The 23,820-nt window shown below is 42.7% G+C and overlaps 1 protein-coding gene across 3 annotated transcripts in view; it reads left to right on the top strand.

Annotated features, from left to right (window-relative positions):
- FAM3A (FAM3 metabolism regulating signaling molecule A) overlaps window positions 1-23,820 on the top strand; it is a 146,015-nt gene that overhangs the window by 43,202 nt on the left and 78,993 nt on the right. For all 3 annotated transcript variants that reach the window (XM_089692943.1, XM_089692941.1, XM_089692942.1), the window contains exon 2: window positions 16,847-16,921. In XM_089692943.1, the coding sequence (XP_089549069.1) occupies window positions 16,909-16,921 (13 nt within the window). In that variant the 5' untranslated portion in view covers window positions 16,847-16,908. The remainder of the gene's footprint in view (window positions 1-16,846; window positions 16,922-23,820) is intronic.

Here is a 23,820-nt window from a genome sequence, read left to right as displayed (position 1 = left end):
ACACCATTCATTAAAGCAGATCGCATTAGGTATTTGTGTTCAGTCACATTTCCCCTAAATATCGCATGCAATCCTGTAATTATCAATTTACTATGCCATTTTTCAGTATTTACTGCAAAACGCTTGATAAATACCGCATAAAACAGCGTTAACCTCATGTCACAAAAGGAAATAAATAAATGCATAGGGTAAGTAGTGGTCTAGGCATACTATAGTTAGGGAATGTGTATGATTTTTAACAGGTTTTTAAGGAGCCTGGTATGGCCTGAACCATACTAGACCACATGCCCTCAACATGGGTGGGTCTTTGGGCCCCCCCGCCCCCAAAGCAGATTGTCCCCATGTTAATGAGGATATGGGTTTCTTCCCCACAACCCTGGTCTGTTGGTTGTGGGGTTCTGCAGGCAGAGAGCTTATCGGCATCTGGAAGCCCCCTTTAACAAGGGGGCCCCCAGATTTGAGCCCCCTCCCATGTGCATGAGTATGGGGTAGGTAGTACCAAAAAAGTGTTAAAAGTGAGTACAGTGAGCAGCTTGTGGAATGGCTGCTTTTTAAACCCAGCTGCTCGACCACCGGCACATCGGTCGATTTTTAGCTCTGGGGGGGGGGGGTTCTGGCCTTCCCTCCAACCTCTCCTGGCCCCCTGTCCCCTGGTGCCCTGATGGGGAAAAAAATCAGCCACCTACCGCGCTTCCAGCATCCGGCAGACCATTTCAAAGTTTGCGGCCTACCCGCCGGAGATCACGGGTGAAGCCGTGGCCTCGATTTTTGGCATGCCGCCGGAGAGTTCCAGAGCCCCGCCCGCAGGATCGCGTCTTCTGCCGGAAGCCGCAATTGAAGCCCCGGTCACGATTTCGGGTCCCCCGCCACCACTACCCACGGGTGGGCTGGATCCTAGGGGTGAAGATGACCTGGCATCAGAAGCATCCCTGCGGTCTTCCCCTCCAGGTCTGAGGGATGCTGAGCTTCTGCACCGTTTCAAGGCGATGCTACAGTCTGAACTGTCCTCCGCTACCTCCAAGCTTGCTGACCAACTTTCGCATGAAATTCAAGAGTTGGGCAATCGGACGAATGATCTTGAGGATAAAATGGATGCGGTGGCTACGGTCATTGAGGGTCATGAGCAGGACTTGTGTGACCTCAAGAATGAATTAGCGGACGCGCTGCTCCGACTTGAGAATTTCGAGAACCATTCCCGTCACGGCAATTTGCGGTTAAGGGGTATACCTGAAATGGTCACAGATCTCACCTCCACCGCTGCTGCTCTGTTTCAGGAGCTGACGCCTGCAATTCCCATCGACCGGCTTGAATTTGACCGCATTCATCGTGCATTGGGCCCCAGACGACCGGATGGGCCCCCAAGGGACATCATCATCAAGTTCACTTTCTGCCGAACTAAGGAAACCATCCTCTTGGCTGCCAGAAACAAACCAGACCTCAGATTCCAGGGACATCGCTACCAGCTCTTCGCAGACCTCTCCCAGACCACTCTGCAGAAGCGACGTCAGTTGAAGCCCTTCACTTTGATCCTGGTGAACCACAGAATTAAATACGCTTGGGGCTTTCCGTTCCGCCTCACCTTCAACTACCAGGGCCGCAGTCACTCTGTTGTTAGGCCGGGGGAGGCCCATTCGCTCCTGGAATCTTTGCATCTTTTTCCGCCGGAGGCCGCTGCTCAGGGCCCGGCTCACTCAAGTGGATCGCCAGTGAGGCCGCTTCCACCTCTGGGAGTGGTCGTCCAACAGGAAGTGGGCCCTCCCTCAGACCCCTCAACGATCAAGTCCGTCTTGCTCTATCCGGGCTGAGAATGTATCTTGGATCTCCCGCGTTGTGTTTCACCGTTGGACTTTCCTGATGGGACTGTGAGTTTGGCCCTTAGGGCTTTTCCAGTTGTTAGTGTTCCAGGCTAGGCCTGATCCGACCCATTCCCTTGGGTTCCAACACTGAATGGGGGGAGGGTCTCCTGGACTTGCGGATTATGACTTTTTGCTGTCTTGGCCTACCACGGGTGCCGTTTTTTCGGGTTCCCGTTTGGGTATGGGGTGATGGTTCCCTCGGGCTTCGGGGTGGGAGGTGGGCCTGATCGGGTGTTGGCCCTATTGGGAGGTGGGGGACCACTTGGGCTGTGTAGTGGTTCTACGGCGGCCTGTAGCCATCCTCCTAATGGAGGTTGGCCCCCTAGTTTAGCTGGGTTTTCTATCAGGAGATTATTGCGGATGTGCTCACTTTTGGGACTCTTAGTTTATTACTTTGGTATCCTGTTATACTGTGTTTATTGCCATTTTGCCCCCTGAGGACTTATGTTTTTGATGTTTTCATTTGCAGCCATGTGTCTGGTGGTAGAGCCACCCCCCAACCGATATCCTTCAGCTGTAGGAGAATGCATGTCATCATTGACGTGACACGTTTGTACTGCTGTATATATTTCTTGTTCCTTTTTTTTTCTCCCTTCTCTTCTTTTCTTCTCTGTTTTTTTTTTTTTTTTTTATCCTCATGCAGGGTCTCGGGATGCCGTGGTCCGAACGGCATTAGAAATGATAACTATTGGCCGACCTATGCCTTTTCTGCTGAGCGTGCAGTGCTGATACCGCCATGGCCTCACCCCTTCTGAAAGTATACTCACAAAATGTTCAAGGTTTTAATTCGCCTCAGAAGCGGGGTAAAGTTTTTCATCACCTCAAATCGCAACAAATTGACGTGGTATGTTTACAGGAGACCAGGTTTTCTCAGTCCTCCGCTCCACGGTATCTTTCGCCTCACTTTCCCACCTTTTACATGGCCTCGGCCCCTGAGAAACGCTGGGGTGTACTAATAGCTTTCAAGCGCAATCTTTTTGTCTGTGCTCGGAATATAGCGGACCCCACGGGTAGGTACTTGCTTCTGCAGGGCACCCTCTGGGATCAGGAGGTTACCTTTTTGTCTCTTACTATGCACCCAATTGCTTTCAACATAAATTCTTTTCTCATCTTTGCACCATTGTCTCCCGACACTCCAAAGGTCTCCTTCTTTTGGGAGATTCCAATGTTACCTTGGATTCCACATTGGATAGGCGCTATGCCCAGGGGGGCGGCCCCTTCTCACGACTTAGTGCTAGAGGAACGTATGCGCTCTCCCTTGAGGACAGCGGGGCTGGCGGACGTCTGGAGGGAACTCCACCCAACTGAGCGCGACTTTACATTCTATTCCAACCCTCATGACAGTTTTTGTAGAGCTGACCATATATTCATGTATGTCCAGCAGCTTCCTTTGGTCAGGCAGATAGCTATTCCCTCCTCGCCCTGGTCGGACCATGATCCTCTGGTACTCCTCCTGGCCCTTTTTGGGTCGGTACAGTGCCCCTTTCACTGGCGCATTAATGACTCTTTATTGACCACTCAGGTCACCTGCCAACACATAGAATCATAAACGCGATCGAGACGCCGTGGCAGCAGAGTTGGACCTACTCGCCTCTTCAGAGGCGGAACGAGCCCTGTGTTGGGCCAAACACAAATTTTATTCCTGTGCTAATAAGCTTGGTCCAATGCTTGCCAGGAAACTCAATTCTGTGGGGAAACCCCATAAACCGATCCGATTGCGACTTCCCGTGGGTGGCCGTACTTCTAATCCCCAGCAGATTGTCTCTCGTTTCGCCGACTTTCTTTCGCACCTTTACGCCAAACCTGGTCCCTTCCCTGTGGCTCAGGCAGAGGCATTCTTTCAACACCTCCAACTTCCTGGACTATCTGAGGCAGCGCAGAAGGCCCTCAATGCCGGTATCACTGTACCGGAAGTGCTCCAAGCTATTAAATCTCTACGGTCTACAGCTGCCCCGGGTCCAGACGGCTTTTCCGGCCTCTATTATAAGAAATTTGCAACCCTGATAGCACCTTTCTTGGCTGACTATTTTAATGAGTTACAACAGGGCTCATTGCCTTCTCCGCACGCGCTTAGAGCTCATATTTCCATGATTCCTAAGACAACCGATGATGTTCAGGAACCGAAAGCCTTTCGGCCCATTTCTCTTCTTAATGAAGACCTGAAGATCTTGGGCAAGATTCTTAGCTTTCGTATCAATAAATACTTGCGTAGCCTGATCCACAAAGACCAAGTGGGTTTCGTCCCTGGGAGACAGACGGGTAATAATGTTCGTAAGGTGGTCCATCTTATACATTTTCTACAACAGCGGAAAATACCGGGATTCTTACTGTCCTTAGACATATATAAAGCCTTTGATTCTCTATCCTGGGAATATCTGCGGTTTGTCTTGCTGGGGTTTTGGGGACTCTATTCTTTCTTGGATTCAAGCCTTGTATTCTTCCTCTTCGGCTTCCGTTAAATACGCTGGGTATTTCTCAGATTCCTTTCCTATTTGGCGAGGTACAAGACAGGGATGCCCCTGTCCCCGGCGCTCTTTGTCCTGGCGCTTGAGCCGTTGGCTATGGCGCTCCGGACTGATTGTAATGTATCGGGAATTCCATATGCGGGACAGGAGTTCAAGTTGAACCTTTTTGCAGACGATGCCCTCTTGACTCTCACTAATCCCCTGACGACGCTTCCAAATTTGCAACAGGTTCTTGATTTCGGGTGCTGCTCTTTGATTTCGGGTCTCTATCAATTTGAATAAGACTGTCGCGCTTAATATTACTTTGGCCTCAGATCTGGTTTCGCGCCTACAGTCCCACTTCCCTTATAAATGGGCCTTTTCTTCGCTTGAATACCTAGGCATTCGCTTGACCCCCACCTATGACTCACTGTTTGCTGAAAATTACTATCCATTGCTTCGTTCTGTGTCTTCTCTTATGCATTCTTGGCAATTTCCGCACCTGTCATGGATAGGACGGATCAATTCAGTGAAAATGACCATCTTGCCAAAATTGTTATACTATTTTGGCACCCTCCCAGTGCGGGTTCCTCCTCATTTCCTTCGGTTGCTTCAGGCGAAGATTATGCGTTTTATCTGGGCCGATAAACGCCCCAGAGTTTCCAGAACTATGCTTTTTGTCCATAGACTCCAGGGTGGCCTTGGGGTTCCCAATGTAACTAAATATTATCAGGCGAGCCAGATTGCCCCGCTATTTATGTTGCATGCTTCCTCAGACATACCTCTCTGGGTCCTGCTGGAATTACCTAATTGTGCCCCTATTGCGATTTTGACGCTTCTATGGCTTCCCCCTGCCCTGCGCCCCACAACACTGAGTCTGATCTTGCTCCATGGCTTACAAGTGTGGGACTCGGTACGTTTCTCCAGTGGCCTAATGTCACCTTTCTTGCCTTTGCTCCCGATTACTAACAACCCCCTCTTTCCACCGGGTTTAGATCAACCAAGGGCGTTTTCTTGGTGGGTGGCCAACGGTTTTTCACAAGTACGACACTTTTTGACCTCTCGGTCCTTCCCCACCTGGAATTTTCTTCGGGAGTCACGGGATGTCCCTTCGGAGGAATTTTTTCGTTACCTTCAATTGCGGCATTGGCTGCTCTCATTGCGGGGCACTTCTGCTTTCCTGTACCAGAAATCTGCCTTTGAACTGCTTTGCCAACAGCGTCCGAGCGCCCCGGGCCTTATCTCCCTTCTTTATGAAGCCTTGAATAGACACTCATCGCATACTTCTCTTTCATATGTTGTTCAGTGGGAGCGCGACCTGGGAGTGGTTGTGGATCCGGAGGACTGGAATAGGGCCTGGTTGCTTGTAGCTAAATGCTCTTTTAATACAACCACGCTGGACGCGGCCTACAAGATGTTGTTTCGTTGGTATTGGGTTCCGGCTCGTTTGGCACAGGCAAACCCTGCATGCAGTGATCGATGCTTTCGGGGTTGTGGCCATCATGGTGATGTATTGCATATCTGGTGGTCATGCCCGAGGCTGCTTCATTTTTGGTCTCGTGTGTTTGGCCCCCATTTTCACCTTGTTCCATCTTTCTATACGACGGGATGCTCGGTATGCTTTGCATCATTGTCCCATACCGGGCCTCTTGGCTCACCAGCAGAAGCTGGCTTCCTATTTGCTTTTGTCGGCCTCTAGAACAGTTGTTTAGGCCTGGAAGAGCCCGTTTGTCCCTCTTCAGGGGTGCGGGATCGTATGACCGCTATGATGCTCAGTGAACAGATGTCGAGTATCTGCAACGACTCCCAATGTAAATTCTTGAAAATATGGGAAGCGTGGTTGCAATATACCTTTCCCACGGCTAGCCTGGGGAATTGATGTTGTTCGACTTTGGCATTCTTGGATCCCTGCTCTTGGTTTGGCTATCCTTTTTTCTTTTGTACTTCTTCCTTCCCCCCCCCCCCCCCTTTTTTTTTTTTTTTTTTTTCCCTCTGTTTGCTTTGGTGTGGCAGTGGATAGCTGCCTTTAGTCTGAGTTATTATCAGTGTTATATTTATGTTTTGTTATTTAAGTGCCATTGATGGCCCCTGCATTGGCGTATCTTTTGCCCTGTTGGTGTTAGAGCACTGACTTCTCTAATTTCTAGTTCCTCTATGTGCAACTGATAGCCCCTGCGTGGGCGTGATTTGTTGTTCCTGTGTTAACTGTTATAAATTAATAAAAACTATTGAAATACAAAAGTGAGTACAAACTGAGGCGGCTAACCCTGTCACCTTATGACATCGACATCATTGGCGAGCATTGTTAGCGGACCTTTTTTTTTTTCTGTTTTTGTTTTTCTCGGTTCTGGTTGGTAAATACTGAAAACGGCATAGTTAATTTACAGTTTCAGGTTTGCATGCGATATTTAGGGAAAATATGTCTGGACACTTAAATACCACATGTGTTCTGCTTTAGTGAGTGGAGCTCTTTGTCTTTTCTGACTTCTTTTTTTTTACCTATACATAGCTAGCAGGTGCTGGTCTACCACACTGCTTAATAGATATATGGAGATTGCCATTATTTGCCTCCTCCTGAAAATGCTAGTTGTCTGGTATTCTCTGGCTTTAGTACTTTGCCTTATTTACTTGGATAAACATACAGGTTAGAGTCGGGAGTGACATAGGAACTAATCTGCAGTGGCTTAAAGCTCAACAGAGCAATAAAAGTTAAGGTCTGCTAAGGTATAGGAAACCTCTAAAAGTGTTTTATTGCGCCTAAGCAGTATCTGAAAAATCTACCATTTTGTCTGGAATGACCCTGATAAATAGCCATGTCTTTATTAGTATGGGAGGGTGCTTAGGCACTTGTGCTACAGTCTCATGTCTAAATATCTGCAGTGTGAGATTTAAGATGCTGTTGCCTCTGACTGCTAGTCTTGGGTGATTTGGAGTTAGATTTGATGATGTCATATATGTGCTTCTCATTGTACTTCTCCTTGCTGGAGGCTTTGACATGAGAAGGAAATACCTGCCTCTACCAAGATGGCTGCATCCACACAGACATTGTTGTGCATAATGACAAGTGATAAGTCTGTAATGTGGAAAAGTTTAGCTACAGGGAGACCACAGGTAATATTTTTTCCATAGTTCAGTTCCTCTTTAACCCTTTCGCAGCCAGGTCTGTACATTGTTGGACCGGCATGAATGCGTCCCCCCTTGTAGATGAATAGGAAGTGATGTGTAAAACGTCATTTCTGAGTCCCCCTATCAGTTTCCCTGGTCAGCATGGCCGGGAAAGAATGTTATGCAGTGTGATCTGCAGAGAATTAAATTTAGTGGAGCACACCACACCCCCGTGCTAGGCTTCGTATTAATAATGCACTCTCTCCTTCTTTCCTGTTTTTGTATAGGGGCACTCATCAGGGTTGCCCTCTATCCCCCCTGCTAGTTGCTTTAGCAGTGGAACCCTTGGCAATCCTGATTCGCAGACCCCCCTCTATTATAGGTTTTTGCAGAGGCTCAGTTGAAGAAAAAATATCACTTTATGCGAATGACAAACATATATTTGGGGGATACTGCTGAGTCACGTCAAACTTTTGATGGAGGCCATTATTCAATTTGGTAACTTTTCAGGCTTCATTATAAACTGGACAAAATCTATTCTTATGGCCCGTGATCCATTGTCCTCCCCTTTGCCTGTGTGTGCAAGACAAATTCCTGGTACTACGTCCTTCTTGCCGTGGTAATCTCCTCCCCAGACCCCTCCTATATATCTCCTATTGAGTTTACAACCATTATTAGACAGACAAAGACTGAAGGGTCATAGCTGGTGTAAACTTCCTCTATCTGTAGTGGGTAGAGTTAATCTTATTAAAATGATCTGGGCACCGCAGCACCTATATATTTTTCATAATTGTCCTGTATGGATGTCACAGAAATGGTTTAAGCGGCTGGAATCCCAATTTAGGGACCTTATCTAGAAATGGCAAACCTTCCAGATAAGCTTGACTACCCTACATTATGGTAAGGACAGGGGAGGCCTGGCTGTCCTGCATGCTAAATGGTATTTTTGGCTGCCCAATTCCAGCAGCTTGTTGGGTGGGGCCGTCAGGATAATGTGGACTTGATCACCAAGATGGTCACTATCTCTAACCCTGATTTGCTGGCTATCCGTCAGGATAATGTGGACTTGATCACCAAGATGGTCACTATCTCTAACCCTGATTTGCTGGCTATCTCTCATTTTAGAAGTGGATCTTCTGGTCCTGAACCAACATGAGGTAGGAGAGATACACCAATATTCCCTAAATGTAGTGTACATAGAGGCGACATTATACACATGATCTGGCGATGCCCAAAACTCATACGCTACTGGGAGGAGGTTCTACACATTGTCTTCTTTCGCTCAAGTTTCCATCCCATTTGATCCACTAGTGTGTCTACTAGGGGCACTGGATGCTGAATTATATCCTTCATGCACCCATATTGTGGTAATTCGCCTTTTGTATCTTACGAGAAAATGAATAGCTAGGTATTGGATGGTCACATACAACACATACTAGGAAACAATGGGTGGATTATGTTAATTCTCTCCTTTTAAGGGAACAACTTGCCTATCGACATTGCAGCGCTGTGCATCTATTTTAGCTTATTTGGCAGAGCTGGATGACGACTCCTGGATTGGCCCCTTCATGGTTGGTAATTGGTAGACTTGCAGATTTCAGGTTTATGTACCCACCTGTTGATTTTTGTTTCATTGCTTTTTCTATGATGTAACTTGTTACAAAGTTGGTAATTTCCAGAAATGGGCAACTTTATGTTTAATTTGACAGTTTTCTCTATTTTTTATGTTCACATTTGAATAACTTTCACTTTCCTCTATTCACTTGTTTTTTGTTGTGATACCTGAGATATGTGAAGCGATATGTATCCCTTTGGGTTTTTTTTTCTTCAATTTTTACTATTTACTATCAATAAAAGAGTTTGGATTTACAAAAAAGAAAATTAGTAGAGCACAGGGGAGACATCCAGGACCCTGGATTTCTCATTACAGTGCACGTCACAAAAAAAATCATCACATTGTCACTTTGTGATGAAAAGAAAGTTAAGTTAAAAAAAAAAGTGACACAAAAGCACATAAAATTGCCTCCAAAGAATTGAGTCCCCCCACTCCCACATAAATGCACATATGAAACGCAAACACGCGTCGGGGGCGCATATTCATGAAAAAGCCAAATGTGTACGCATGTTGCATATCGCCATGCATATTGGAGTGAGAGCAATAATTCTAGCACCAAACTTCCTTCATACCGCTAAACTGATGACTTTTAGGGGGCTTTTAAAGTTTCGTCTATGGAAAATATAGGGTGCTAACGTTTGTCACCATTTCACAGGTGCACGCAAATTTAAAGTTTGACATATTGGGTATCTATTTACTTGGTGCAACCTCATCTTTTATATTTTACCAAAAAATTGGATAATTTATTGCATTTTTGTGCCCTAAAATTGACTTTTTTTTTTTTTTTTGAAATTTTGGGTTTTCTAGACTTTTGTGGTAATATCATGTGACATAAAATGTGGAATTACCACTATTTTATTCTATAGGTTGTCTTCTTTCAGAACACATACACTGTTTTGGGGGGTCTATGTTTTCTTCAGGGCTGAAATGAATTTTAAACGTGTGCAAAAAAAACTCAAAAATGGCTCTCGCAGCGAAAGGGTTAAAGGACAAGTTCATCTTTATTTACTTTGCCTTCACTAAATCTCCTCATCCTCCTGAGTGAAGAGTGGTGTGTTAAATACTTTCCCATTTCATTCAAGCAAACTTCACTGTCACTGAGGATAGAAATCGATTCTATTACATAACCTGAGCAGAGCTGTGGGAGGGGCCCAGCAAGTGCCACCTACTACAGGCTGGCTGCAGCAAACTACTCGAAGAGGAGGAGACAAGACCAGTCATCTACAACGAGAGAGAGTAGCAGTGACTGGTCTTTATTACAAGAAGCTCCTGGACAGAGGTAAAATCTCACACTGAATTACTGTACAGATATGGGAGAAATATACAAAGCACACCAAAATTCAATTAAGAAAACATATGCCTCTTGTATTTAGACAATATTTTCTTATCCCAGAGTTGCACTTAACCTACCACTCTGTACTTGAGTAAAAGTGAACTTGTCCTATTGAAGTGTCAAAGCCTTTGGATGAGCGTGACAGTCAAGAAACTGGCATTTTCAGAAGAAGACAACTTCCATGATTTATCACTATATGTTCTCTTTGGTCACCAAGGGACATTGACGGCTGGATGCCCAGGTCAATTTTATTAGTAACAAAATGGCTAACTTGACTATAACTCTAATTTGTGTACCACAGTATTGCATGTTTTTGTTTTGTTTCTTTGTGTGGTGTGGTTGTTTTTGTGGGGTTTTTTTTTTGGTTTTTTTTTTTTACATCTTTTAGAGATATCCAAGGTTTTTATTTGGTATACTGTTTTAAATTACTGCTTATGTTTTTTTTTTTTTTTATTGCAATTTTGTTTACCTTTTATTTCCCGAAACACCAAAAAGAACAAAGTACGAGGCTCAGGGATTTAAGTGCAGCAGTATGCAAATCATTTTATTGAACACAAGTATTTACATTTACAACATGAGGGTAGAAATGTATCCTAAGCCTGGTGGGAGGCAGGGACTGGCAGAGCTCCGAGCTGCAGCCACACTGTCATACAACCATTGTATCACCAGCAGTGGTATCCTTTGGATTGTTTTTACCATCATCTACAGGATCCAGGACTCGCTGTGCTTTATGCTCCACCTCTGTCCACGGGTAGGTGGCGGTCCCTGCCTCTTGCTGGACTTACGATAAGCTGATTTTTACCCTCAATCTGTAAGTGCAATTACCTTTGATAATTGCAGGAATTCTTATTGTACTACACACAGGTATCTGTACCTTGTACGTTTTTGTATCATATAGATTTTTTTTTTTTTTTAACAATACATCAGGTGACTTTCTTTGTTTTAGCATATGAATAATTTTTAATTTTACATTCTTTAAACTAATTATTTCTAATATTCTTCTTTATATCTGTCATCAGAACACTGGAGAGGTGTGTTTTTTTTCTTTTTTTTTTTTTTTTTTCCTTTTTGCCCAGCCAACAGGCTAAATGGGGAAATAAACTAGCAGATTCCATCCACACAAACATAATTTGCCAACCTCATTCCCCACTGCTGTCAGAATACAGTGATCTGCAGCTAGTTGGCTATAACCACTAACCGATGGAAAATGTTACAACATTTCTCTTCTACAGAAGTTGATCAGTGTATTGCAAGCATTAGAGACCTGCAGCTGTCGATGACAGCATGGTCTCTTCCCTCCAAAGACATTATTATTATTATTCTGGATTTATATAGCGCCAACAGTTTGTGCAGTGCTTTACAATATAAAGGGAGACAGTACAATTATATTTCAGTACAGAAGGAATAGGAAGGCCCTGCTCATGGAGCTTACAATCTATAACAGGTCTCCAAACTTTCTATGCAAAGGGCCAGTTTACTGTCCTTTAGTATTTAGGGGGGCCGGACTAGGGCCATTGGGAGTAGAAAAGGTCCCAACGTCAGGGGGGGGGGGGGAAATGTCCCATATTTGATGTCAGTGGAAGGAATAGTGCCCCATTGTTTGTGTCACTGGGAGGAATTGTGCCTGATCATTGGGCCCCATTGTTGGTGTCATTAGGAGAAATTGTGCCCCTTCATTGGTGTCAGGGGAATTTTGCCCCATTGTTGTTATCAGTGGATGAAATGGTGCCCCAGGGGCCAGATAAAAGCAAGCAAAGGGCCGCATCTGGCCCCAGGGCCACAGTTTGGAGACCACTGTTCTAAAAGAAGAGACATGCTGGTAGGTAAAATTGGGTCCTGTCTAAACTGACCCTAGTATGTGTATGCATGAATGTAAGTTAGGGACCCCAGATTGTACACCACTTGAGGGTTAGAGACTGATGTGAATGTGCAATACATATGTAAAGCGCTGTGTAAATTGACGGCGCTATACAAGTACCTGTAGTAATGATGATGATATTAATAATAATAGCCATGTGACCAGAAGTTGCAGGCCTGTTCTGCCAACATGTTACATTACTGAGACAGTGGTGGGTTAAACACAAATGAAGGCAGTATTAAACCAAAAATGCATTTTATTGCACTTTACCAGTCATTAGATGTCATGGCTGAATTAGATTTTATTAGGTTTCTTTTCTTTGGATTTTTTCCCTCTGTTTTCACCTAGTGATCTGGCCAGTAAAACACCTCCTTTTATTAGTGATACACAACTCTGGAGACCACAGCATTGTTAGTTTGAGGGGAAGGGGAGTGTGAAAGTGTTACTAAACCCAGGACCCTGCATTCACTATATCTGGTCTCCCACAGTACACACTACATGGAAATGCAATTATTTTAGTAAATATAAACTGCTAAATACCTTTTCTCATCAGCAGTTAGAGCAGTCTTGTCACAACTATCAGTGTTCAGCAGAGCACTGGTTAAAGCTTGTAGGAGGAGTTTTATTTATGCCCTAGGACAGTGGTCGGCAAGCCGCGGCTCGCGAACCACATGCGGCTCTTTACACATTTTAATGCGGCTCTTCTGTGTGCCGGGTGCCCGCTCCCCTCCCTCCTCTCGGGCGGCCGAGGACTCTGCAGCTAGCCCAGCAATGATTGGCCAGTCTCGCTGCCACTCACATCCTGATAGCTAGTGATTGGCTGTCAGGATGTGTTTAGGCGGGGCAGCGTGACGAACGTGAGGGGAGCTAGGCTCCTCTCACAGTCCGCCCTGAAGACCGGAACGGCGCGGGGAACACGGCGAGAGGAACGCGCGGAGCAAAGGTAAGTGAATTGACACAGGAGGGACTTGGCTTACTACTTGCTACTTACTTACTACTACTATATGAGGGATGAATTACTATAGGGGGGATGAATTACTATAGGGGGGATGAATTACTATATGTGGGATGAATTAATATGGGGGATGAATTACTATATGGGGGATGAATTACTATATGGGGGATGAATTATTTTGGGGGATGAATTACTATATGGGGGATGAATTACTATATGGGGGATGAATTACTATGGGGGATGAATTACTATGGGGGATGAATTACTATATGGGGGATGAATTACTATGGGGGATGAATTACTATATGGGGGATGAATTACTATATGGGGGATGAATTACTATGGGGGATGAATTACTATAAAAACTTATTGAAACTAAAAACAGTGTACCATCCTATGTATTTTCAGTTTTAAAAATGTGGCTCTCAAAATAAATTTAAATCGTGGTTTTGGCGAGATTTGGCTCAGTTGAAAAAAAAGATTGCCCACCACTGCCCTAGGAGGATGCAGAAACCCTTGACCTCTTTCTGGACAGTGCTGATTGGCCCTGTGCTGATCATATGCAATCTCCCAAGAATAAAAAAAAAAAAAACCCTAACTAGCAATACACACTAAACTGAGCATGTGTAGAGTGTCTCCACACATTTGTCTTATCAGGCGATAAGAGGGGGACACTGGCAGATGGGGAGGATCAGAGAAGTTAGAATCAAACAGCATTTTTACATGTGGAGGATTAACCGCTTAGGTTCCACAGTGAGTATATCAAGCATGTTTTACTTCATATACAGACTGATTTTACTGTTGTGGGTTTAGTAACACTTTAAATGTATTAGCAGATCTGAATACAATACATTGGAACCAACCCCAGCTCATACTTTGTAATCAGTTACAGTAAACAGTATTTTCCTTTTTTGGGATAAAGATTTTACATAAATAAAACCGATCATTGAGAGAAATGCCGTTTTAAACAGTTGTTCCCATGAGAAAATTTCCCTTGTTCTCCTGCTTCAGTGTCAACACATGGATGTGGTTTCTTGAGAACTTTATCTGTTCGTAAATATGGTCAGCAGATGACTGCTAAGCTGTCCACAAATAGACAGGGTCCAGCACATCCCAGCCCTCTAATAATCTTTGCTTTGGCTGCTGGGGGCATTGATCTGTTTCAGAGATATTTACAATGGGGCTGTAAAAACTGTATCCAGCATATGTTCTCTAATGTTTGCTGGTACCTTTTCTCCAAAATCTATCAGCAATACAGTCCTATTAGGTGTTAGCGTTCCAGATCCTATTAGCAATGTATGTGTATGACCCACACGCTGCTTTCTTTGTTCAACTAGATCTCATGGAACATGGACAAGTTTGAAAGGCTTTGAGGAAATGAGTGTTAGAATGAAATGATTGCCATGCTTATACACAGGGTGTACTGCTGCTCCCAAACATAGCTTATCTGTTCCAGATAAAAGAACTGGTTTGTTCAGCTGTAGTACACACATAAAAGGGGATTGTAGTCATTTTAGTTTGTTTTCTTTATACACCTTAGGAGTATTCAACTCTTGGCCCCTTTCACGTGGGGCAGGTTCCACTCCAATCAGCTTCAACTGATCCCCTGCTGATCGGAACTGGCCGATGTCCGCTTAGCTTGTGCAGAGCAGCCATGACCAGAGCCCTTTTTTTTTTTTTTGCAGACTGGTTTAACCCCTTCATGCCTAAGGGTAACACACCATTCTTGATGCCTAAGCACAATTTTGCAACATTGACATGTGTTAGTAAAACCATTCATATCATCACAACTACTTTGTACATCCAGGTGAATTTATACCTTGTTTTTTTCAGGACGAATTGGGCTTTCATTTCCAATACTGCATGACTACATACATCTTGTTGGATTATTACCTGGTTATGTACCAGATACAACAGTATATCCTTTACGGATGTACTCATAGCTCATACGATCATTTGTTTTGTTTAATTATAATTACCTGTTTAAAAATAAAGTAGTTTTTTTTTTTTTTCTTTTACACCTACTACTGGAAGTTCCCCTCTGACTAATAATGTTTTGGTCATAAGACTCCTGACTGTGCACTTCCTCCGCCATATGCTGACAACGCAAGCTGAACATTTACCGTCTCACCTGATATCTCAGACACAGCCATAGGAACTCTGTTAGTGCCTTCATACCAGAAACATTGAACTCCCCTCAATCTGCATCCATTCTCTGAATAGCCTTCAGGGGAAGATCCTTACCTAGCATTGGCTGATTACATGCACTCAGGAGTGGGAGCATGTGGGCCAAACGTGGAGGATCCGTTGCAGGCCCTGAGGAAACGCCTACGTTCCTACTAGGTTTATACAGTAGCAGTTCCTGGAGCAAGCTGCTACACAGACACCACTCCAGCCCCCTAAATCAGGCTCCCTTACAGATGCACAACATGCAACCTGTCTGACTCGAGCAGAATTGCCTGCCACTATGTCTGATATATTCCAAAGGCTATTGCCACTTCTGGAAATGGTAGGTAATACCACCTGGAAATGCTCTTCTGCCTCTCCACCCCCTGATTATCTTCAAATGTTACAGTGTTAACTGTCTAGTGCCTAATGTAAGGGAGACACAGACTTTGTAGGCGGAGCTGTCAAAGATATTTCACCTCCACAATATCATGAAGTTACTACTTCAGTTTCTCACCACCTGCTGGCTACTGTGGACTCATTGGTTGAAGCTGTCTCTGCATACATACACTTAATGTTGCTCATCCCCCACATATTCTTCCAAGCATGAAATAGAAGGCAATTCTTAGCCTTTTCTACTCTTGATCAAGCTGATTAGGCCTTATATAATGATTGTTTCAACTCACAGGGGTTGCTTCCGTCTGAAAATTTTGATGCTTTGTATTGTTTGGGTTGTTTAAGAAAAGATGATTGTTCCCCTTGTGGACTTGGCACTAAATAATCAATCTACTGTTTTCCATTTAAAGTTTCAGTTTAAAGGGATCTGGAGACTTTTGAAGTCCTTCTTTGCCTTGGCAGGCGTAGGCAACCTGCTTATTGCCACCTTGCAAATCCAAATGTAGTGTATGGGATTTTTAAGGTACCAAAAATGTCTCATCACATATTATTCATAAAATTCAACATTGTTATTCATGAATGATGTAGAAGCCAGCCTTACAAAGTATAAAACCTTTAGTTACCCTAAACCCTCCCCCACCACCCAACGCTCATATCTTGTTCAACACTAGCATTAACAACAATGGTGAAGGATTAATTTAGCATGAACTGTTTCACTGAGTACGTCAACTTCATAGGAAATTGTGGTTGGTGACCAGACTACAATGTAAAATAGTTTGTAAGATTTATGCAACAACTTCATATATTATCGATATTATCCATTATATAGATTTTATCTCTCAGTTACTTAGATCACCAGTATAGTAACCTATTCGCAACCTCTGTTTATGAATATTCCTGAGACCAATAGAAAGGGGGCTGTGAGGTAGTCAGAAATGCAAGTCCTTTGGCAGGTCAAACCGTTTTTCATATGAGTGTTTTATCTTTGTATTTAGCTGTTTACCTGGGGTTGAGCTTTAAATAAAAATAAGAAAATTAAAGCCATAACTACCTACAGGTAAGATTTGTAGAAAAAAAAAAAAGGATGAATATGACTTTATTTAATTTTCTTTTTGCAGGGTGATTCGGAGAGGGAAACTGCCCAGAGTACTCGGGCAGGAAGCGTGCTCTGAGCTACATTATGCGTTTAGCAGGTAATTTTATCAGCTTTTGTCTGCAGTGCACTTGTGAGGTTTTTATTTTAAATTTTATCATTTATATAGTAAATTTTATTGTTTTTGAAGTGGCAATTGGAGCATGACCGCAAACAGTTGAAAACCCCAATGGAACTGTCTGACTAAGGTCACCTCTGCTTATGTATCTTTTTATAAAATGTTCAGCTACAATTGGTCAGGCTTTCTTTTATTATCTGAAGTTAAGAATTACAGATTAGTTTTTGGATCACACAGAAGCTGGGAGTTATAAAACATGCTTTGTTTTATTCTTCATGCCCAGAAATGTATGGTAGTTGGTATAAGGTTGAAATCTGATGAAACTATGAAGATTATGTGGTTTTCTATTTGTATATGCTGTAAGTGGTTATCATTTTACTTTACAAAATTGCATCTTAGTACTCTTTTGTCAGGTGAGTATATAACATGTAAACATGTATTTCTGTTCTAAAATCATTTGTATCATTTCACCTCCTTTTTTTTCTTTTTTTTTTTTTTACTTTCACCAATAATTTACGAAAGTAAATTACTTTCGCTGCACCTAATAAGTAGGGCATGCCAGGAGTTCAATAAGTGAAGGGAGCTGGCATCATTATCTCTTAATACAAATGGCTGTCAACAGAAGAGCAGTAAGGCTGGCCATAAAAACGCACATGGGCTGGTCAAAGAGCAAGGTGGATGGAGAAATCCTCCCCGTGTGCCATTGTATTCTGACAGCAGGATTCCTCCACTGTCAGAATACATTGATCAGCTGTAATCCATTGGCTGCAGACACTGACCAAGAAAATCCCTGCTGAATTGGTCACATTTTAGTGTTAAAAACATGAGAGATGGAGACCAGTAAAGGGCTTGTAATTGCAGAATCAATAAAGTGAAAGTAGGATTCATACAGCTATCCTTAAAGTGCCTCTATGGTAAATTTAACTGTTAGTATGAAGCTCCTCTTTAACCACATCACATGTACACTCCCTATAAATCAGATACATTTTTACACTTCTGCTATGGACTTGTTTGTTTATATAAATTTGTCAATACTGAACCACTGTGGTCCTAGAGCCTTTTTTTTTTAGTTGTTACATATTTCAAAAATCATTTTAGCCCTGATGATGACTTAAAACCTCAAGCATTTTATTTTTTTTTAATAGGAGATGACCTAGAGCAGGGGTCTTGAATTAAAATTTACGGGGGTCCAGTCAGAAGAATTTCCTTCCAGCAGAGGTCCGAACCTCGTTAGCGATATAACACATCACAGTACCCTGATACATTATGATCTTTAGCGTACCTTTCACACTGTAGTCCCCTCTACATCACAGTCCTCTTTAAAGAAGTCCTACAGTGCCCTCTTTTTTCTTCACATCACTGACCCCCTTTACATCACAGCACCCCTTAACGCAACACAGCGCCTTTAACACAACACAGCAAATATATAGCAAAGACCGGATGTCTCTTTGCTTGACAGGGATGTCTCTTTGCTGGATGGGGATGTCCCTTCTTGGACTCGGCTGTCTCTTTGCTGGATTTGGATGTCTCTTTGCTGGACCCAACTGGGCAAAGAGACCAGCCTGCCCCAGCCCATCCACCGCCGCTTTAGACCTGTCACAGTGTGCCGGAGGTAGAAGAAAGGCCGCCATTATCCCTTCAGTGCAGCGGCCGGCCGAGGAGGTGTCCCTGTGTCAGCAGTGCTTCCTGCTTGTTACTGGAGCCATCACTTCTGGTCCTCCTGTCGGCCCTGCTTGAGCCACACAGCGGGAGGTGAGCGGCAGCCGCAGTCTCTATTAGCCCCGTCGTTTCTTGCCTCCCGCTGTGCAGCCCGGTCATCTTAAGTCCGACGGCCACAAGGGAGGGCACTTGACAGTTTCGGACCACAGTCCGCCATTTAGTGACCACTGACCTAGAGAATAAATTAGTGTCAGTTTTCAATAATTTTTTTTTTCCAACTTATTTTTATTGAAGTTTTTCAGGTAACAGTACAAAGGGATAACAAGAGCTATATCAGTCCCACACACTGAAATAGTGAAGCGCTAAAATAAATCCCTATATACCCATAATAAATATCGTATTAACCAATAAAAATATAATTAATAACTGTCTGTGGGATATCTTAAATACATAAAGATATCAAACAAAAATACCTCATAATAATAGATAAATCCGTGATAAAAAATAGATAACAAAATTCATATTTCCTTAATTATTCTTCAAATAAATCAGTGATGCAAAATCAAAATCCGTGATTATAATATTCAATAAAAAATAAAATATCCATAATAAATTGTGACAAACCTATGAAATTGAAATTAATAAAACTGTGATTCTTAATCCAAAAAACGTGATTATTAATTGATTGTGACAAACCATATATCAATCAAAAATATATTATATATTAAAATCTACTATATCTTGTGATAAAAAATATATATAAAAAATGTGTCAACAAATGAGCAAAAAAAGTCCATGCAATAGGTGAAAAAACTCCGTGATCTTCACTTCTAGTGCTCAAAGAAAGGAATCCTCCAATGGCAGCAATGCCTGCTCACCTCCCCACCTCGACCCACACAGGGCCACAAGGCTAAAGCTCTCCTCAAGGCAATCCTTTACTCCAGGCAGCTCAGCAAGGGATCTCAGGACTTCCATTCCACCTCCTCTCAAATGTCATATAGGACACAAACAAAACTTCCCATAGTATAATACCGTTTATTTAGGACACTCAATATAACATATCGTTTCCACTCACATGTGTTTTCCTATTGCAAAACGCTATCCACCTCATCCCATGGGTGCATTCACATGTAAGGAGGGAAACCAATATGGCCGCTGCGTCCGGACATATGTCCCCACGTGACCGGAAGTGACGTGGCATTCCGACGCCATTCCCAGTTCAGAGACACGTCACTTCCGGTCACGTGGGGACGTATGTCCGGACGCAGCGGCCATATTGGTTTCCCTCCTTACATGTGAATGCACCCATGGGATGAGGTGGATAGCGTTTTGCAATAGGAAAACACATGTGAGTGGAAACGATATGTTATATTGAGTGTCCTAAATAAACGGTATTATACTATGGGAAGTTTTGTTTGTGTCCTATGTGACGTTTGAGAGGAGGTGGAGTGGAAGTCCTGAGATCCCTTGCTGAGCTGCCTGGAGAAAAGGATTGCCTTGAGGAGAGCTTTAGCCTTGTGGCCCTGTGTGGGTCGAGGTGGGGAGGTGAGCAGGCATTGCTGCCATTGGAGGATTCCTTTCTTTGAGCACTAGAAGTGAAGATCACGGAGTTTTTTCACCTATTGCATGGACTTTTTTTGCTCATTTGTTGACACATTTTTTTATATATATTTTTTATCACAAGATATAGTAGATTTTAATATATAATATATTTTTGATTGATATATGGTTTGTCACAATCAATTAATAATCACGTTTTTTGGATTAAGAATCACAGTTTTATTAATTTCAATTTCATAGGTTTGTCACAATTTATTATGGATAATTATTTTATATTTTATTGAATATTATAATCACGGATTTTGATTTTGCATCACTGATTTATTTGTAGAATAATTAAGGGAATATGAATTTTGTTATCTCTATTTTTATCACGGATTTATCTATTATTATGAGGTATTTTTGTTTGATATCTTTATGTATTTAAGATATCCCACAGACAGTTATTAATTATATTTTTATTGGTTAATACGATATTTATTATGGGTATATAGGGATTTATTTTAGCGCTTCACTATTTCAGTGTGTGGGACTCTATAACTTATTGGTTAAGGCAGAGTGATAGCAGCTGTTAGGATAGGGACGCATTCATATTAAGCGCAGGAGGATATTCCCATTTTTTATTAAGAACTATATCAGGTTCACAGTTGTACAAGAGTATACAGTTTTATAAAACAAAACCGTTATGAAGTTCCCATGTAGAAGGGGCGTAAATGCGGGAAGCTGCACTCATGGAGACTTGTACAGCAGGGACCATAAAGAAGGAGGAGAAAGTGGGGAGAGGGAATGTGGAGGTGGGGAAGGAAAAGGAACAGTCAACTATTATAATACAGTAACAATACTAGTCAGGATAAGTTATAATAATACTCCATATGATGTGAGCTATCAAACTCGAACTGTACATTTGGGATTAAGTGACCCTAAAGCCCAAGAGCTGTGGAATCTGGAATTGGAGAAGTGGTTGAGGGAAAATCTCCTTTCCATATCGCATTGGGTGTTCAAATCATAGATCACTCTGGTCTATTTCCATAATCTAGTAATATTATTTTTTGCTGCGTAAAGAATGTGAATGATAATAGTACAGGAGGGAATTTTTCTAGTCCAACATAAAATAAGGCTAATGGTGGTTTAAGTCTCACTATATTGCCTGTTATTTCTGAAATCACAGTAAAAATGCTGTTCTAGAAGGACCTAATCGATTTGCAAGACCAAATTATATGAAAGAGGGAGTCTCCCCACATCACCTCCAGCATTGCGAAGAGCAGGTTGGATATATTTTGGCTAGTCGGGCAGGGGTTAAATACCATTGCTGTAGCAGTTTAAGGTATGATTCCCAATGTGAGGCACAGTGGGAGGCTTTACAGGTTGTAGTGAAGGCCCTATTCCACATTTGGTCTGATATTGTTTGGGACATTAGGGTTTCCCAATTTGTCAGAGATGTCGTCCTCCATAATGAGGGAGTAAAACATTGATATTCCTTTACCCGGATATTTGGCTTTAAGGGATTGGAACGCTTGGAGGGGTAAGATGGTGTTGCAAGGGATGTTTTTAGTTTTAAGACAGTGAGCAATTCGAAGATAATTAAATCTTTAATTTGAGGGAAGTGAAAATTTTGTGTTGGAGGTGATGGAAGGGGGCTAGGTCCTGGTTGGTAAATAAGTCAGATAAGGAGGAGATACCATTGGTTTCCCATTTGGTCAGATTAATATGTGAGAATAAAGTGTAAAGGACATTGAGGGGAGTAAAATACTTTTCGGAGTTTGGGTAGGAGTGTGATAATAGGGCTGACCATGCTTCTAAGGAGCCCTTAATACAAGGGTGTTTTAATGGAATGGGTCTATTATTGGTGGAACGCAGGATGAGGTGAGTCCGTGGTGTAGTAGAGTGGAATAGTTTAGATTCAGTGGTGGTCCAGGTCTTTTCTCTGGATGGGTGCCACCAATAGTAAATTTGGTTGAGTAGTGTAGCTATCTAATATGTGTGCAAGTGTGGAAGGTTTGATCCCCCTCTGTAGTATGGGTGAATTAGTAGATTGTTGGTGTACCTGGATCTTTTGTTTCCCAGAGGAACTGGGAAAATTGTCTTTGAGCTGCATGGAAGAATTTCAGGGGTACAGAGATAGGGAGGGTTCTGAACATATAAAGCAGTTTGGGTAGGATAAACATTTTTAGAGCTGCTATGCGACCAAGTTTAGAAAGACCAACGGTCCGGATGGCTTGGATTTCTTTTGGTAGAGATTGGAGAAATGGTTTATGGTTTAGATCATAGAGTTGGGAAGTTGAAGCAGTTAGGTTGATTCTGAAGTAGGGATTTGATTGGTCAGCCCAAATAAATGGAAATTCTTTCGAAAGAAGCAGTTGGGTTTATTTCGCTGTATAAAGGTTTAGTATTCGGGATTTATTTTCATTAAATTTATAATACAATACAGCAGTATAAGAGGCTAAAATCTCCCTAGTTCTGTATAGAGATCAGGTAGGATTAGTGATCATTAAGATAATGTCATCTGCAAATAGACTTATTATATGTTCGGAGTTGTGGTGTTTTGATACCTGTTAGCTATGGGTCTTACTGGATTTTTGTGGCTAGCGGCTCTATGAGTAATGCAAATATGATAGGGGACAGTGGACATACTATCTGTAAGGCCATTTGTATCCATCCTGTAATACCAAATTTTTGCAAGACCAATCACATGAATCCCCAGTGGATGCGATTGAATGCCTTTTCTGCATCAAGTGACAAGAGCAGAGAAGGCGTTCGGTCTCGTGAATTAATGAGATTAAGCATCTAATGGCATCCGGGGCCTACTGTCCTGGTATGAACCCAACTTGGTCTGGGTGCACCAAGGATGGAAGGAGAGGAAGTCGTCTACGAGCTATAATCTTGGCATACAATTTCACATCAGTATTGATAAGAGATATTGGTCTATAGTTTTGCACTAGTTGGGGATCTTTATCTGGTTTAGGAATAGTGGTTATAGTGGACTGTAATATTTCTTTTGCCATTGAACCAGAGGAGGCAGCAGAGTTGAAGAGGTTAGCTAGGTGTGGTGAGAGTATATTGGCGAAATGCTTATAGTATTCATTGGTGTAGCCACCTGGATATCTATTAAGCGGTAAGGTGCATATCACTGATTCAATTTCTGTAGAATGGAAAGGTTCCGAGATGGACTGAAGTTGAGTTGAAGAGAGGGCTGGGAGTTTGAAAGAAGTAAGAAAGCTTGAATTGCTTCAGGGGAAGGTTGAGGGGTCTCTATCGTCTTTGAGGTTGTAGAGGGAATGATAGAAGGCCGCAAATGTGTTAGCCATGTCCAATGGATTGGACACAAGATATTTAGAGCTCGGTTGACGAAAATTGCCTGAATTTTGGTTTTCAGTCGTTGGTGCCTAACCGATCTGGCTAGAAGGGAGCCTGCTTTATTGTTCAGAAAATAATATTTGGCCTTCATTTTTTTAGGTTAAGGTCATATTGGAATAATAGAAAGGACCAAAGCTTTTCCCTCTGAGCCAATAGGGAGGAGGAGTTATTTTCAGATGGATTATTTTTGTTTATATCCTCTTTGATTTTTATAGAAGCCAAAAGCTCTTCAATCTGGATCCTCCTGTGGGTGAATACCTGAGAATGTAATTTTATTAGAATCTCTCTCTAAAATACCTTGTAGGCGG

The sequence above is a fragment of the Staurois parvus genome, unplaced genomic scaffold (genome assembly GCF_062004578.1).
Source record: "Staurois parvus isolate SC_StPar_1 unplaced genomic scaffold, SC_StPar_1.0 ptg000608l, whole genome shotgun sequence".
NCBI lineage: Eukaryota > Metazoa > Chordata > Amphibia > Anura > Ranidae > Staurois > Staurois parvus.
The sequence above is the reverse complement of the archived record's forward strand: the minus strand, read 5'-3'. Positions and strand labels throughout refer to the sequence as shown.